This window comes from Xyrauchen texanus, chromosome 11 (assembly GCF_025860055.1).
Source record: "Xyrauchen texanus isolate HMW12.3.18 chromosome 11, RBS_HiC_50CHRs, whole genome shotgun sequence".
NCBI lineage: Eukaryota > Metazoa > Chordata > Actinopteri > Cypriniformes > Catostomidae > Xyrauchen > Xyrauchen texanus.
The window spans coordinates 6,104,485-6,117,674 of NC_068286.1; the positions used below are offsets into that span (position 1 = coordinate 6,104,485).

The 13,190-nt window shown below is 39.7% G+C and overlaps 1 protein-coding gene across 2 annotated transcripts in view; it reads right to left on the reverse strand.

The window, feature by feature from the left end:
• Positions 1 to 13,190, reverse strand: part of LOC127652169 (type II inositol 3,4-bisphosphate 4-phosphatase-like) — a 115,045-nt gene that overhangs the window by 77,817 nt on the left and 24,038 nt on the right. For both annotated transcript variants that reach the window (XM_052138231.1, XM_052138230.1), the window contains exon 3: positions 468 to 576. In XM_052138231.1, the coding sequence (XP_051994191.1) occupies positions 468 to 576 (109 nt within the window). The remainder of the gene's footprint in view (positions 1 to 467; positions 577 to 13,190) is intronic.

Consider the following 13,190-nt stretch of genomic DNA (forward strand, 5'->3'; position numbering starts at 1 on the left):
GTAGCGTGCAGTGGAAAAGCCTCATATGTGGCATTCACTCTATAGGGAATAGTAAATGAGTGAATGAATGAGAAATTTCAGACATATTTCCTTTTACGTTTCATAACCATTTATGTTTTTGGTGTACACAAAGAGATATTGGCAGACCCTGTCCTTAAACTCTGTGCTTCGTGTGTGAATATGGGTCAAACAAAAAGTGAATCTCACAGATCACATAAAACCAAAATAGACACTTTTTCAGTAAATCCCTCCTCCCCATGCAATTAATTGCCCTATGTGTCAGACTTTCCCAATTCTAGATGGAGCTAGTTGAATTAGACAGACAGTCTTTCTCTCTTTACTGCTGATTAATGCATTTTAAAGGGGGCTGCTGATGGCACTGTCACTGTAAGTGATTGAGCTAGCTGGGATAAGAAGGGTGGCATATGTCATCTGTCACCGTAGCGATGTGTTTGTGAGTGTGTTACCTTCTGGTGCATGTCAGCTGTAATGTGGTCCACCTCTCCATCTTCAATCTCCCCCATCTTCCCCTTGCTCACCACCACTGTGCCCACTGAAGATGAATCATCTGGTGTCCTGAAACACAGAAGCACACATTCATTCACATGCTACTCACAAATTACAGGTCTACTATTGGTCTAATTTGGTTTTTAACAGCTCCATTCTTCAAAAGAAGCCTCTTTGCGAAGTTAGTATACCAACAGATTCACAAAACAATCAGCACTCAAATGTGCTGCCCAGACTGTTTAGATCCGACTAACATATCTAACATTGGGATCCTTCAAAAGGATGTGCAGAGGGAAAACAAGATTTGGCTGTCACATTTTGCTCTTGATGGTGTTTAGGTATAATACTATCTATACTACATGGTAAATGGTCTTGTGAATGGCACTTATTTGGTAACCCTTAGAGGTTACCCAAGCGCTTTACACTGTGTTCCAATCACCCATTCACACACACACTCATACACCAATGGTGGCTGCCATGCAAGGCGCTAGCCTGCCATTGGGAGCAACTTGGGGTTCAGTGTCTTGCCCAAGGACACTTCGGCATGTGGAGTCGTGTGGGCTGGGAATCGAATCGGCAACCCTGCGATTAGCAGCCGACCCACTCCTCCACCTGAGCCACAGCCGGCCCATCCTACTATTACCTCACCGTGACTGGACGGTCCAATTTTTGGAATGAGAACTTGGAGCCTAGCTTGACGTGATGTGATATAGTGACACAATCAGTGTGGGTGCAATATGATTACAAAGTAATTCATTACGGTGATCTATTTACTTTTTCGCACGAAAAGTTGTGTAACACATTACAATAAATACTTGCATTTAGATTAGTCACGGAATTTGAAGTGAATGACTTTAAGTACATTTCTTGGATTTGGAGATGGGCGATATGGCGATATTTATCGTGGCGATGATATAAAGTGTCAATCGATAGATATTTTGCTATATTGTATATCGCGATATATAAATATCCATGTGAGCGTATTCATCAGCGGGCAGGGCTCCACGCGAGACTGAGAACTGAAGAGACATGGACAGGGATTTTCAGGTATTGAAAATTCAATGACATTCATCTTGCATTATGTAACTTTGAGTGTTTTTTTTTTGTTGTTGTTGATGATGTTTACTTTCACAAGTTTGTCAGGTTCCATATAAAGAGAAAATTATAAAAGAGGAAGAAGTTTTCATTTATGAATTTAATTCACTGACTGGATTATCCAAATATAGACATTAAAATATGGTTATTTAATATATAAACTCAATTTTTTTGATTTACCAGAAAATAAAATACTCCACCCTGATATATTTTGTTATCATGATTTTAAATGATTCATATAGTGATATAAGATTTCCAACATTCCTAACTGGGTTACACATATTTCTAACATTAATAACATTATTAACGTAGAATACTTTTAAAACATGAATTACGTTCATAAGTACGAGTGAAAAGTGTTTCAGAAAGTAACTTAAATTTATTAGTAATGTGATTACTTTTCAAAAAGTAATCAGTAAAGTCAAACATCTGATTACAATGTTAGAGATGTAATTAGTAATTTGTAGTGGATTACTTATTTTGTTAATATGTTGAGTGGAAAAACAATCAAAAACATCTATAACGTGAAAAATGCTGACGAAAGTAACTTACATTTATTAGTAATGTGATTACTTTTTCGGTGAGGTGATCAGTAAAGTCAGTGATTATAGAGAAGAAATTTGCTAATCACTTATTTTGTGTAAACTACCCAACACGTCGCATAATTAAAAGGTATCTCTTCCATGTATAATTAGTTTTTCTTTCAACCAGCCATGAAAAGCGATTTCTATTTTTGCAGCATCATGCGCCAAAATCCTGCTTCTCAGAACATTAAATATAAAATATTTTATAACTTGTGATTTTGCCGCATCGCACGGCATAACAGCATTCAGTGTTGACAGATAAACTGCTTGATGCTGGAGTCTTTTTGCGTCACGTCTGGTTAGGACACGGTGTTAGTTTCAATGAGTGCTCTTTTTGGACTGAAAGCCAAGTTTTGATTTCTGAAAATTAAAGTATGTTCACACTTTAAATGCCTTACCCTAGCTGCTATGTAGTGAGAGTTATAAAGCCCAAAATGTGTGACTTACAAGGTAGAACTGAAGAATTTTACAGCTGACACATTGCATAGCTGACAGGCTACAATGATCCTCCAGTTCTACGATAAAATCTCCACCAAAATTTAAAAGGCTCGCTAAGATAGCTAAAACATGTCTTTCAGAGGCCAGAGTAGACATAACTATTCTGACAGCCCGTGATGGCACAAGAAAATGCTTGCCAGAGACCTCCACTTGATGTTCTGTGGAATGCATTAATTAAGGAGGGTTAATCCATTTTTGTTTGGAGTAGTAACAAGCCACAAGTTTGGCACGGGCAAATGAAGCCACCATCCGTGACTATATGCCTGCCAGTAGACTTGGAAAGAGTCTGAAATTTGAGGTTATGATTGACCTCAAATTAACTTTGAAGCTTGACTGAATTGTCAAAGAAAGAGAGAGAGCTCTCGCCTTTAGAAGAGCATTGGCAAATAAACCATCCATGAACATGTCCTAGACTAATTTAATTGGCCCAGGGTCTCTTTATGACAGCAGTAAATCAAAAAGCTTATAGGAAGAGTTGGCTATGTATTGTTCATAAATCTGAATACCTAGACAGTGAAAATAAAGCGATTAAGGCAAAACAGTTGCGCCATGTTTCTGCATGGTATTTCAGTTTCATCCTATTCATGAACAACTCACAATCCGGTTTAACCAGGCGCTAAATGCTACTTAAATAGCATTGCGCCTGATTATTTATTTGAATTTAGTAACATTTCCGAATTCAGTTTACATGAAAAATCAGAAAAACACAAAAACAATTCGCAATCAAAGCAGCATTTCCATCTCATGTGTTAAAGAGAACAAAATAGTCACTTTCTATTTGTTTTCTCCCCGATTTGGAATGCCCAATTGTCCTCATGGTGGCGCAGTGACTCACCTCAATTCAGATGGCGGATGATGAATCTCTGTTGCCTCCGCGTCTGAGACCATCAGTCCACGCATCCTATCATGTAGCTTGTTGAGTGCGTTACCACGGAGACCTAGAGCGTGTGGAGGCTTCGCGCTATTCTCCGCGGCATCCATGCACACCTCACCACACGCCCCACCGAGAGCGAGAACCACATTATAGCGACCACAAGGAGGTTACCCCATGTGACTCTACCCTCCCTAGCAACCGGGCCAATTTGGTTGCTTAGAAGACCTGGCTGGAGTCACTCAGCACGCCCTGGACTCAAACTCGCGACTTCAGGGGTGGTAGTCAGTGTCTTTACTTGCTGAGCTACCCGGGGCCCCCCAAAATAGTCACTTCTGGAGAAATTGGTACAAAATAGAAATGAAAATGGATATTTAAGCCACTGTTGTTACATTTATTAAATGTAATACATTTTCTTCTTGCAGTTCAGAGAATGCAGACAAAACGCTCTGATGAACTTCATGTTTTCATGCGTTCAGCGAAAGCATATTTGTAATAGTGGCCAATCATTTTGGTGACCGGCTATGGCATTTCAGAATAACCAGAGCAAATTTCAAATGTTATGCGACTGTTTTGATGATATTCTTTGAGCGAATTATGTATTCACGTGGTTTGTTGAGGCCAAAATCACATGACTTTTTTAATGCGGGTCTATATTACTTTAATGTGTTTCCATTGTAATTTATGCACATGTCTTCTTATCGAATAAATGAAGCATCCACCTCAAGCGAGCATATCTGGTACTAAGTGCATTTTGGCAATTTTACTCACATTTTGCTGTTTCCGTCTAGCTTTTATCCCAAAATTTGCAGTAAAAATTACATGGATGGAAGCCCAGCTATTGTCATTCTGTTCAGCAGACTCCCACCTCCTTCCCATATCAGTTAGGCTTATTATAGAATGTGCTTTATTTTTTATGTTGCGCTACTACCGAGAGAGAGTTCATCTGAACTTTTTTCTCCTGAATGAACTAAAGCACCCTAGGCAAAGTCCCATTCAATGCAAGTCAGTCCATTCTGCGGCCATCTTTGGAACGCACCTGGACAGCTTTTCTGTGCATACAAACAGAATAAAATACTGCTCCTATCTACTTGAATGGGGAAATGGCAAATCTCCAAAATGGTTGGTCAAAATTACTATCAAAGAATGCATTTCACATTTCAGCAGTAAAATTTGACAACAATGGCATCATAAATTGGACTAATTTAGCTCAGATCATTCTAAAAACAATATTTTTCAGGCCGTTCCAGCTAATAAGTATGCACGTCCTTGAGTTGACTGATATCTGTACTTAAAAGGTGATTGGCTCTTTTACCTGTAAGGCGGGACTTAATTTTCTACACTCATCATATTGGAAGTTCCAATTATTCTTAATAATATAAGTGGTCCGTATTGGACTAAATAGTTTCTACCCAATTGGTGAACAAAGCCTCCATTTATACTATGCTTGGCATAGTTTAAAAATAAGTTTTGGAGTCAAATATGTAAATGAAAACGAATTGTGGGTGTGGTTTTGAAGCTGCGTTCTTAATAATCAACGCTCTTTGACTACCCGAGTTGTGTAGTTGAAATTTTTTTATGGATTTTCGTGAACAAGAGAAAAATCACCACACGAACACCTTAGCAGAATCAAAATGCCAGTGTATTTAGTCCTTAAATGTTTAGCATGGCTAAAAGCCGGTACGCCCAGTAAGTGTTAACTGGCCTTTAAAATGCTCCAGATCCAAAGTGCAGTCTAGCACACGTCTGCATTTTAAAAAGATGATTCAGTTATCTGGATTGAATAAGAGTCCCAGTAAAATATGTGAGATTGAAGTAGTCTGCTTCCTGCTCAACCCTAAGGCCACATCCACACTAATCCCTTTAAATTTGAAAACTTGTTTTCGAAACACGTTTCCCAAAAGTATGCTTTTAAGAGTGTTCTAAAATCTCCGTTAACAATGGAGGAAAATGCCGTTTTTAATGTGGACGAGAGGCGTAAACGTAGCGTTCTCAAACAATCCTTCGAAAATGCGAACTAAACTTTTTGGCCTTGTTTGTGTTGTCACTAAATAATTCCTTTAGTAAATCAGGCACTAAAACAAACGTGGAAAGCACATGAAAATATGCCACTTTATCAGCGATCGCAATTAATTCCTTAATCTTTTACAAAAAGACATTTTTCAAAAACGTCAACATGAAACATATCGCAACCTATATTACTTTTGAAAATTTGATGAAATTTCCAAGTGAACTTTGTTCTTTGATGTCTAGCCAAATTACAAAAATATAAAAGAAACATTTATTAGCTTTTGTCTTTTCTGACAGTAAAATTACCTGATTATTAACAGCCCACATATACAGCACACATGCACATACCAACAGCTGGGCAACATATAGACGATTCACGATTTCGTGAATATCGCAATTATTTTAACGTGCTTATTATTTGACCGTTACGTTTTATAAAGAGCGCATCAGTAGCCTAATTTTATGATCCTTCAGGGCTGCACAATTAATCAAAATAACATGAAAATATTGATATGGTCAAATGTGATTATTTAACTGCAAAAAAAAAAAAACATGGTCTGTGTGCGATTCAGAATAAACCAGTGACGCACAGTTTTGTGCAGACGTGGGGCTCATGGGCTCGTGTTTTTAATGCTTTTACAGCAGTTCACGCGGATAGTGAAAAAAAAACTACAGAAGGTTCAAGCATTCACACGACTCCAAACATAAGTAACAGCTACATGTTATTATACAAATCTACTAATGCAGTGCAGTATAACAGGAGATGATGACAGCAGGTCACCAGATTAGGAACATTGTTAAAAACACAGTAATTTTAGTGTCAAAATAAAAGCTCCAGACAAAAGTGAAGTAAATCGGACATCAATATTTTACTTTCATCTCATAATAATGAGAATACAAATGAGAACACAAATTCAGTTTATTATTTGAATCAAATAGACATGACTCGTTCCCAGTAATAATTTAGTATTATGCAAATTTCAACTGGGTTCAAAAAACAAGCGGCGTACCTTGTTCATTCATTCATACACAGTATATGAATCTACTTGGTAACAATAGGTGTTTGCATGAAATTATGGTTACTCTGATTTAAATTTTCTACGTATTTTACGTATTTGATGTATTGGCTATTTCAGAGCGAATACATCATTTTCAAGATATATATTGAATAACGTCAATAGGCTGAAACATATCGAGATTTAATCTTTGTAGCCATATCGGCCGGCCTATCACCAACACATATAAATATGTATCATGTTCTGAAGACCTCCAGCAGGAGAGGGCAGGAGAGAGATCAGCACTGGTGGGTGTCGGGTTCATAAATCTCCTTGGATACGGCATCACAAGACTTGATGATTTATGATGCCTTTAAACTCACAGCTGCCTCTGACACAATTCTCCACTGTGACTACGAATACAGTCAATTAAGCTGAGCAAAATTAATATTTCTCTCACATACACTCAGAAAATATATATATCTCTCTTTATTTTGAGCTAGAGGGCATTTCAAAGACACAACGCTCTCCACACAGCCAAGAAAGGGGTGCCACTCAAATGGCCTTGCCAGAGGGAGGAAGCATTGAAAAGCTAGATGGCGAGGGACATTGAAAAGGAAACACTTTACCGGTACGCATGAAACCAAGAGTATACTGTATCTATAGCAGACAAGGTGATATCACAGGTGAATACTACCTGAAAGGAGTCTCTTGTGCTCTCTTTATGTGCTCTCTCAAGTGCGGCCCTGTTGAGACACGGCATGTTTCACCCAAGAGTTCAGCCATTAACCCCTGCAGGTGGATACCAGAACTAAACCACAATGTGGGCAAAAAGTGTTTCATCATTTACTCTCATTTACTCAACCCAGCCAAGACCGAGTGGTTTCCAGCCAACCCTGCTGTTGAACACAACATCACAGTGCAGCTGGGTTCAACTACAGTAACGCCGTAAAGGTTTTACAAGGAGGACAAGGAAAGCGAGTTGCTCCTCTCAGGTAAGGATTTTAAATGGACCCACTGCAGTGCTCACGGCTTCACAACAGTGATTCTTCAGCTTCACAATAATACTTTTACAGTCTCACAATAACACTCTTATAGCTTCACAATCATTCAGGCCCCAGACTATCTCTCTCGACTGCTGGTGGCGTGGGTCGTTTTATCTGCTCTCCCCGTGCTCACTGGAATTAGAGACCGGTGTTAGACATAATTTAGCTCAGGTGTAAGTGCCTTTACCGATTCTCTCTCTCCGGACGGGCACCTGACCACGCCCCCACTGCCACAAATGCCTTCCAAAATGGTCAGAAATCTAGGAGTAACCATCGATAACGAACTATATATCACAGATCACATCGCAAAGACAGCACGATCATGTAGATTTACACTCTCCAATATCGGGGAGACCCTTCCTCTCTGAACATGCCACACAACTGCTTATTCAGTCACTTATCATAATTAGACTGGACTACTGTAACGCTCTCATTGCAGGCCTCCATGCATGCATAATTAGACCCTTCCAACTGATCCAGAATGCAATGAACCAAAGAGAGCGCATGTTACACGTCTCTCTTCTCTGGTTGCCGGTTGATGCACGTATCAAATGTAAGGGTCTGATGCTGGCATAAAGAACAATCACTGGGTCTGCTCCAGCATACCTAAAATAATTTCTGCAGAGCTACTTTCCCACCAGAAGCCTGCGGTCGGCTAAGCTAAGGGACGTCGCCTACAACAACACTTTCCCGGACTTTCGCTTCATCAAGATATTTCTGCCTTAAATTCTTCACTTTCACACATAAGGTTCTCCGATTAACTCACAAGCACTCATTTCTCATTATGGAATACTTTGAGATTCTATTTCTTGCAATTCATCATCTCCACAAATATAGAGTTAGATGGGCATCTCCTCTGTGTCACTGCGTGTCATCAACACTGCATGCATTGAACCCGCAATGACCACGGACATTTGCCATTACACGTCGTTTAAGTGAAACTGGAGCCCTCTGCGTTCACTACTAAATTAATTCATTTATACCTCGAGGGAGTTTTGTGTGAGCCTCTGTAGATGGTGTGCACATCAGAGTGCTTGAAATCCAGTACGCTACAATTCACGCACGCTAAAGAGAGCTGCTCTGAGTGACGTCTGTGGTGCGCTTCCATGAGACGCTCGGACTATGAGTTCAACTGAACGAGACAAAAATATGTTTTCCTGTATGGTCGTGAGTCAACGCATTAAGGGAAAGTCGTGGCTGAATCAGCTTCTAAATCACTTGCATTTCAGTAAAACAATCTCTGTGCTTCGACACTACACAACTCGATCACTGGCGAGTGAAATGTTGATATATATACACTAGCCAGTGGCTAATGCCAGACATATTTTAGTTGCATAGTGCTAAATGTACTCGCATATATGAGTGATTTACTCGCTATGTAGAGGGCTGAGAGCATACTTTGAAAGCCTGAGTGCTCGACGGAACAGCACGCGGAAGAATACCCTAGCCTTTAGGGGATCAACCCCCAAGTGTCATTCTTAAATGTTTCTCTGCCGAAATGTCCCATACGTTTCACCATACCTGCCGAGAAATATAGCTCTGAATCTTGACCTACATAAAAAGCTGAACGAGGCTAAAATAGTTGGATGATTTTATGATTCGTCTGTAATGACAATGGAGTAATTCTGGCATAGATTTAGAGATGATAAGAGTGAGAGAGATGTTCTGGATTCCCTGTTGTAAATGAATGAGCTCTTTTCCTTCATTCTTCCCATGACTCAGCAGTAATTGCATTTGGATGGCTTTCTGAATTCAGTGCCATGCACACCATGAGCTTCTGAATAGAAAGTGGTTAAGATCAACTGAGCAGATGGTGGTTTTGGACAACTTCCAGTCTTTTCTCAACAGACGCGTACACGCGCACACACACATTCATGAACATGAACAACCAAGACAGCCCAATGCTGTTTTTACTGTTGGATATTTAATATGATAAATCCCATGAAATCACTGGACAATAGTGATGGAAATAGACTTACTTGCAAAACAGTAGATCGAAGTAGGCAGAATTGATCATTTTCATTCTAGAGAGCACTTTATTGGTGCAGCGGGGTGAACAAGAGACAGACACATTGGGTGTGGCATCATTTATTCGAAATAATAATAAACTTAATATGCCCATAAAAGGAGAAAATAAACTGTCCAAGTGGGAATGGTGTTAAAAATTAAGGGGAATATGGCATCCTCATGGTGAAACGGGGCTTTGTGTTGGTTGGGGAATTGTCCATGGAAGGGCCCATGCGTGAGCGGGGTCCGTCGGCCTTGGCGGCCACACTTCCCAGGCCCGTGGCAGGTGGGAGGGGAAGGCGGCCCGGCCTCTAGCCTGTCGGCCGCAACGCGCTCTCCTCCCTGGTGTCGCATCTAATTTGCGCCAGGGGGCCGAGGAGCGGGTCTGGTGATGCACTTAACTCAACCGAACCCTCTATGCTCTGCTCATGGAGCTACGAGGATGTCAGTGTGCACACATGGAGAATTTAAATAATACGTAATTGTTGCCGAGCGGAGCCGTGCTCTACGTTTATTTGGCAGTGGTGATGAGGCCAAACACACATCAGGTGTGCCTCGTTCCACCCTGCTGCCAAACAAGGCTTACTAACTATGCGCCTCTTCTCTCTCCTGCCCACTTCCGTCATTAGCCTGGCTAAAGGACGGTCCTCAGAGGCGGGGTGACAATGATGAGAGGGAGGGGTGGGACGGGGCGTTCCGACACAGTTGGACAAAACTTTGTAATCACTCCTTAATGAAAGATGAGTCATCAATAAGTTTGTTCTGTTTACCTGGAAGAAAAAGACTGCAAATTGTTAATATTTAAATTTACATTTATGCATTTGGCAGACGCTTTTATCCAAAGTGACTTACAGTGCACTTATTACAGGGACAATCCCCCCGGAGCAACCTGGAGTTAAGTGTCTTGCTCAAGGACACAATGGTGGTGGCTGTGGGGATCGAACCAGCAACCTTCTGATTACCAGTTATGTGCTTTAGTACACTAGCATATACAGTAAATGACCTCAATGCTAACAGCTTACAGACATGGACTAAAAGTTCAATTTTGATTTTATGAGGTCTTTAATGTAATCATTCAAAAATCATGTCACATTTGCAAGCTCCAGCAGATGCAGAGGACGTTTCATATCTATTTATACATTCTCTCAATATTATTCCTTATTAAAGAGGGCAGCTCATGGATGCCGCTGAGGACTTTGAAAGGTCATTTGTCAGTTGTTTTCAGAGGGCTGATGAAATCACAGTCTCAAACAAGGTCATTTTTTAATGTTGGTGTTTGAAGTTAATGCTATTACAGTGTATAACACAATCAATGTTTCGTTTCTAAAAGGAGGGGTCGGGTGCTTTAAAAAGGGAAATTGAGAATTTGGTTGCTTTGTGTACGTCTGGTGAATATTAGGGTGGATATAGATTTATCCTGGTCATAATTCACCCCAAATCAAAAGACATGTGAAATTAAGCCTATTTTTAGGACCAGTATGATTTTTCGCATTGTGACTATTTCATTGACAAGCACATTTTCACCAGAATTCACCCCAAAATAAATAAATAAATGTATTTGGCTTAAGGAAAATAAATTCTACTATTAAGATTATTAAGACTGTTTTGCATTGATATCATTTCAATGATAAATTAAGCACATTTTCATGTTCTGCTGCCTTTAATGTATGCTGATTTCAACGTTAAAATCCTAATAAATCAAATATAATACAATAAAAAAAATACTGTGTTAGATGAATAAGAATGAAATGAGAATCACCTTTGGGAATAAAAGGAATTAAAAAACAAAAGTGCATTATAATAATGGGAAATGAGTGATTGGTGGTGGCATAGTGGGCTAAAGCACATAACTGGTAATCAGAAGGTTGCTGGTTCGATCCCCACAGCCACCACCATTGTGTCCTTGAGCAAGGCACTTAACTCCAGGTTGCTCTGGGGGGATTGTCCCTGTAATAAGTGCACTGTAAGTCACTTTGGATAAAAGCATCTGCCAAATGCATAAATGTAAACGTAAATGAGGGGATAAATGCACTCAATTGTCATGGAAATAATGTCACAATGGAAAAAAATATTGGCTCTAAAAATACACTTCTTTATTTTTCCTTTCGATGTTTCTAGTCAAATGTGGCCTGGACACGTTCTTGTACGATTGACTCATTGCATGTCAAAATAAAATGCATATAAATGTAAATAAATATTTCAACTCAAATAGCAGTAATTCCACGTAAATAGAAAACAACACAAACTTCTTCAATAAAATAGTTTTCCTTTGTTTCTAGCTCAATCTTTCACTCATATATAAGGTTGGGATCTTAAGTCACACGAACAAATTGCTTTTTCTAAAGCTAACGAATCGAGGCCCTGAGTTTGGTGCAGCTCTTGATTTCCATAAAGGCTCATTACATAAAGCCCTACTTGTGGTTGCGAGTCAATTTGTTGCAAAGGCATTTAAGAGGCAAGTTCCAATCAATGACAATTGAATGAGAGAGCTGGTCACTGATGCAGAAAACAGGAACCCATCCATTGACCTCGTCACAATTCGGTGCACTTATTGTGCTCCATTATCAGCTAGATTTGCACATATCCTGTCCCTGATTATTCCATGTTAGTCAGTTATTTAGTTCTGAGATAATAAGCTCAAAAGCAAACTGTGAACGGTCTCGTAAGTGGGCCCAGAAGGAATCTGCTGACTTTAACGTTGATGCTTTTTTGCCAGAAAATTCTGTGGAATTGTGCAGAATGAATTAAACATGGTAAACATTGAACATGAATGAATAGCAGCACATCACTGTGTGTAAACGCCTCTTGAGAAAAGAAGCCTTGCATGTTCCTTTTTTACTGTTTATCAACACTGGCAAAAAGGTGTTTTTCACAAGTTGTGAGTTTTTTTTAGCTCAGCAATTTCACAACAGACTCAGAAAGATAGCAGAGCGGCAGCCATGCGTTGTTTTCTCAGAGAATGATAGCTTCTTTAAACAACACTCAACAATACCTCTATCCTCCAGCGTATTATTGTGTCTAAACATCTAAGAAGTCCACACCGAGGTAGAGCACATTGTACTCCATTCAAACATCTTCCAGACACCTTCCGAGACCAGTAACAATCTTATACAGTATCTTCCCGGATTGGATCTAGACAATGCAAATAGAAGCTCAGCTTACCTTTTTAGTTAAAGGTCTTGCCCTGTGGTTGTGAATGTGAAAGTATCTCAAGCCTGTCAAAATGTCAAGCCAAGACAGTTTCCTGCGAGGCAGTGTGAGCAAATGGCACCATATACTATAAATACTCTGTTTTCGTAGGGCTGGACGGAAATAGCTGAAAGGTGCGCTGCCGGTCTTTGAGAATAAGGCTTCAAACGCCAGTTTTGGGGACAAGGAATCTTTTAGAAACTCTAAAAGCCTTCACTGTCTACGGGGAACATTTCCAACCACACTATTAATATTTAACATCACACACATACATAATGAAGCATTCGAAATGCAGTGGTGTTTCCTTGATTGTGTGAAGGGAGAAGTCCAACATACAGTAAGAAATATTTATCAATTATCATCGGTAACATGTAACGTGTCCAAGAGA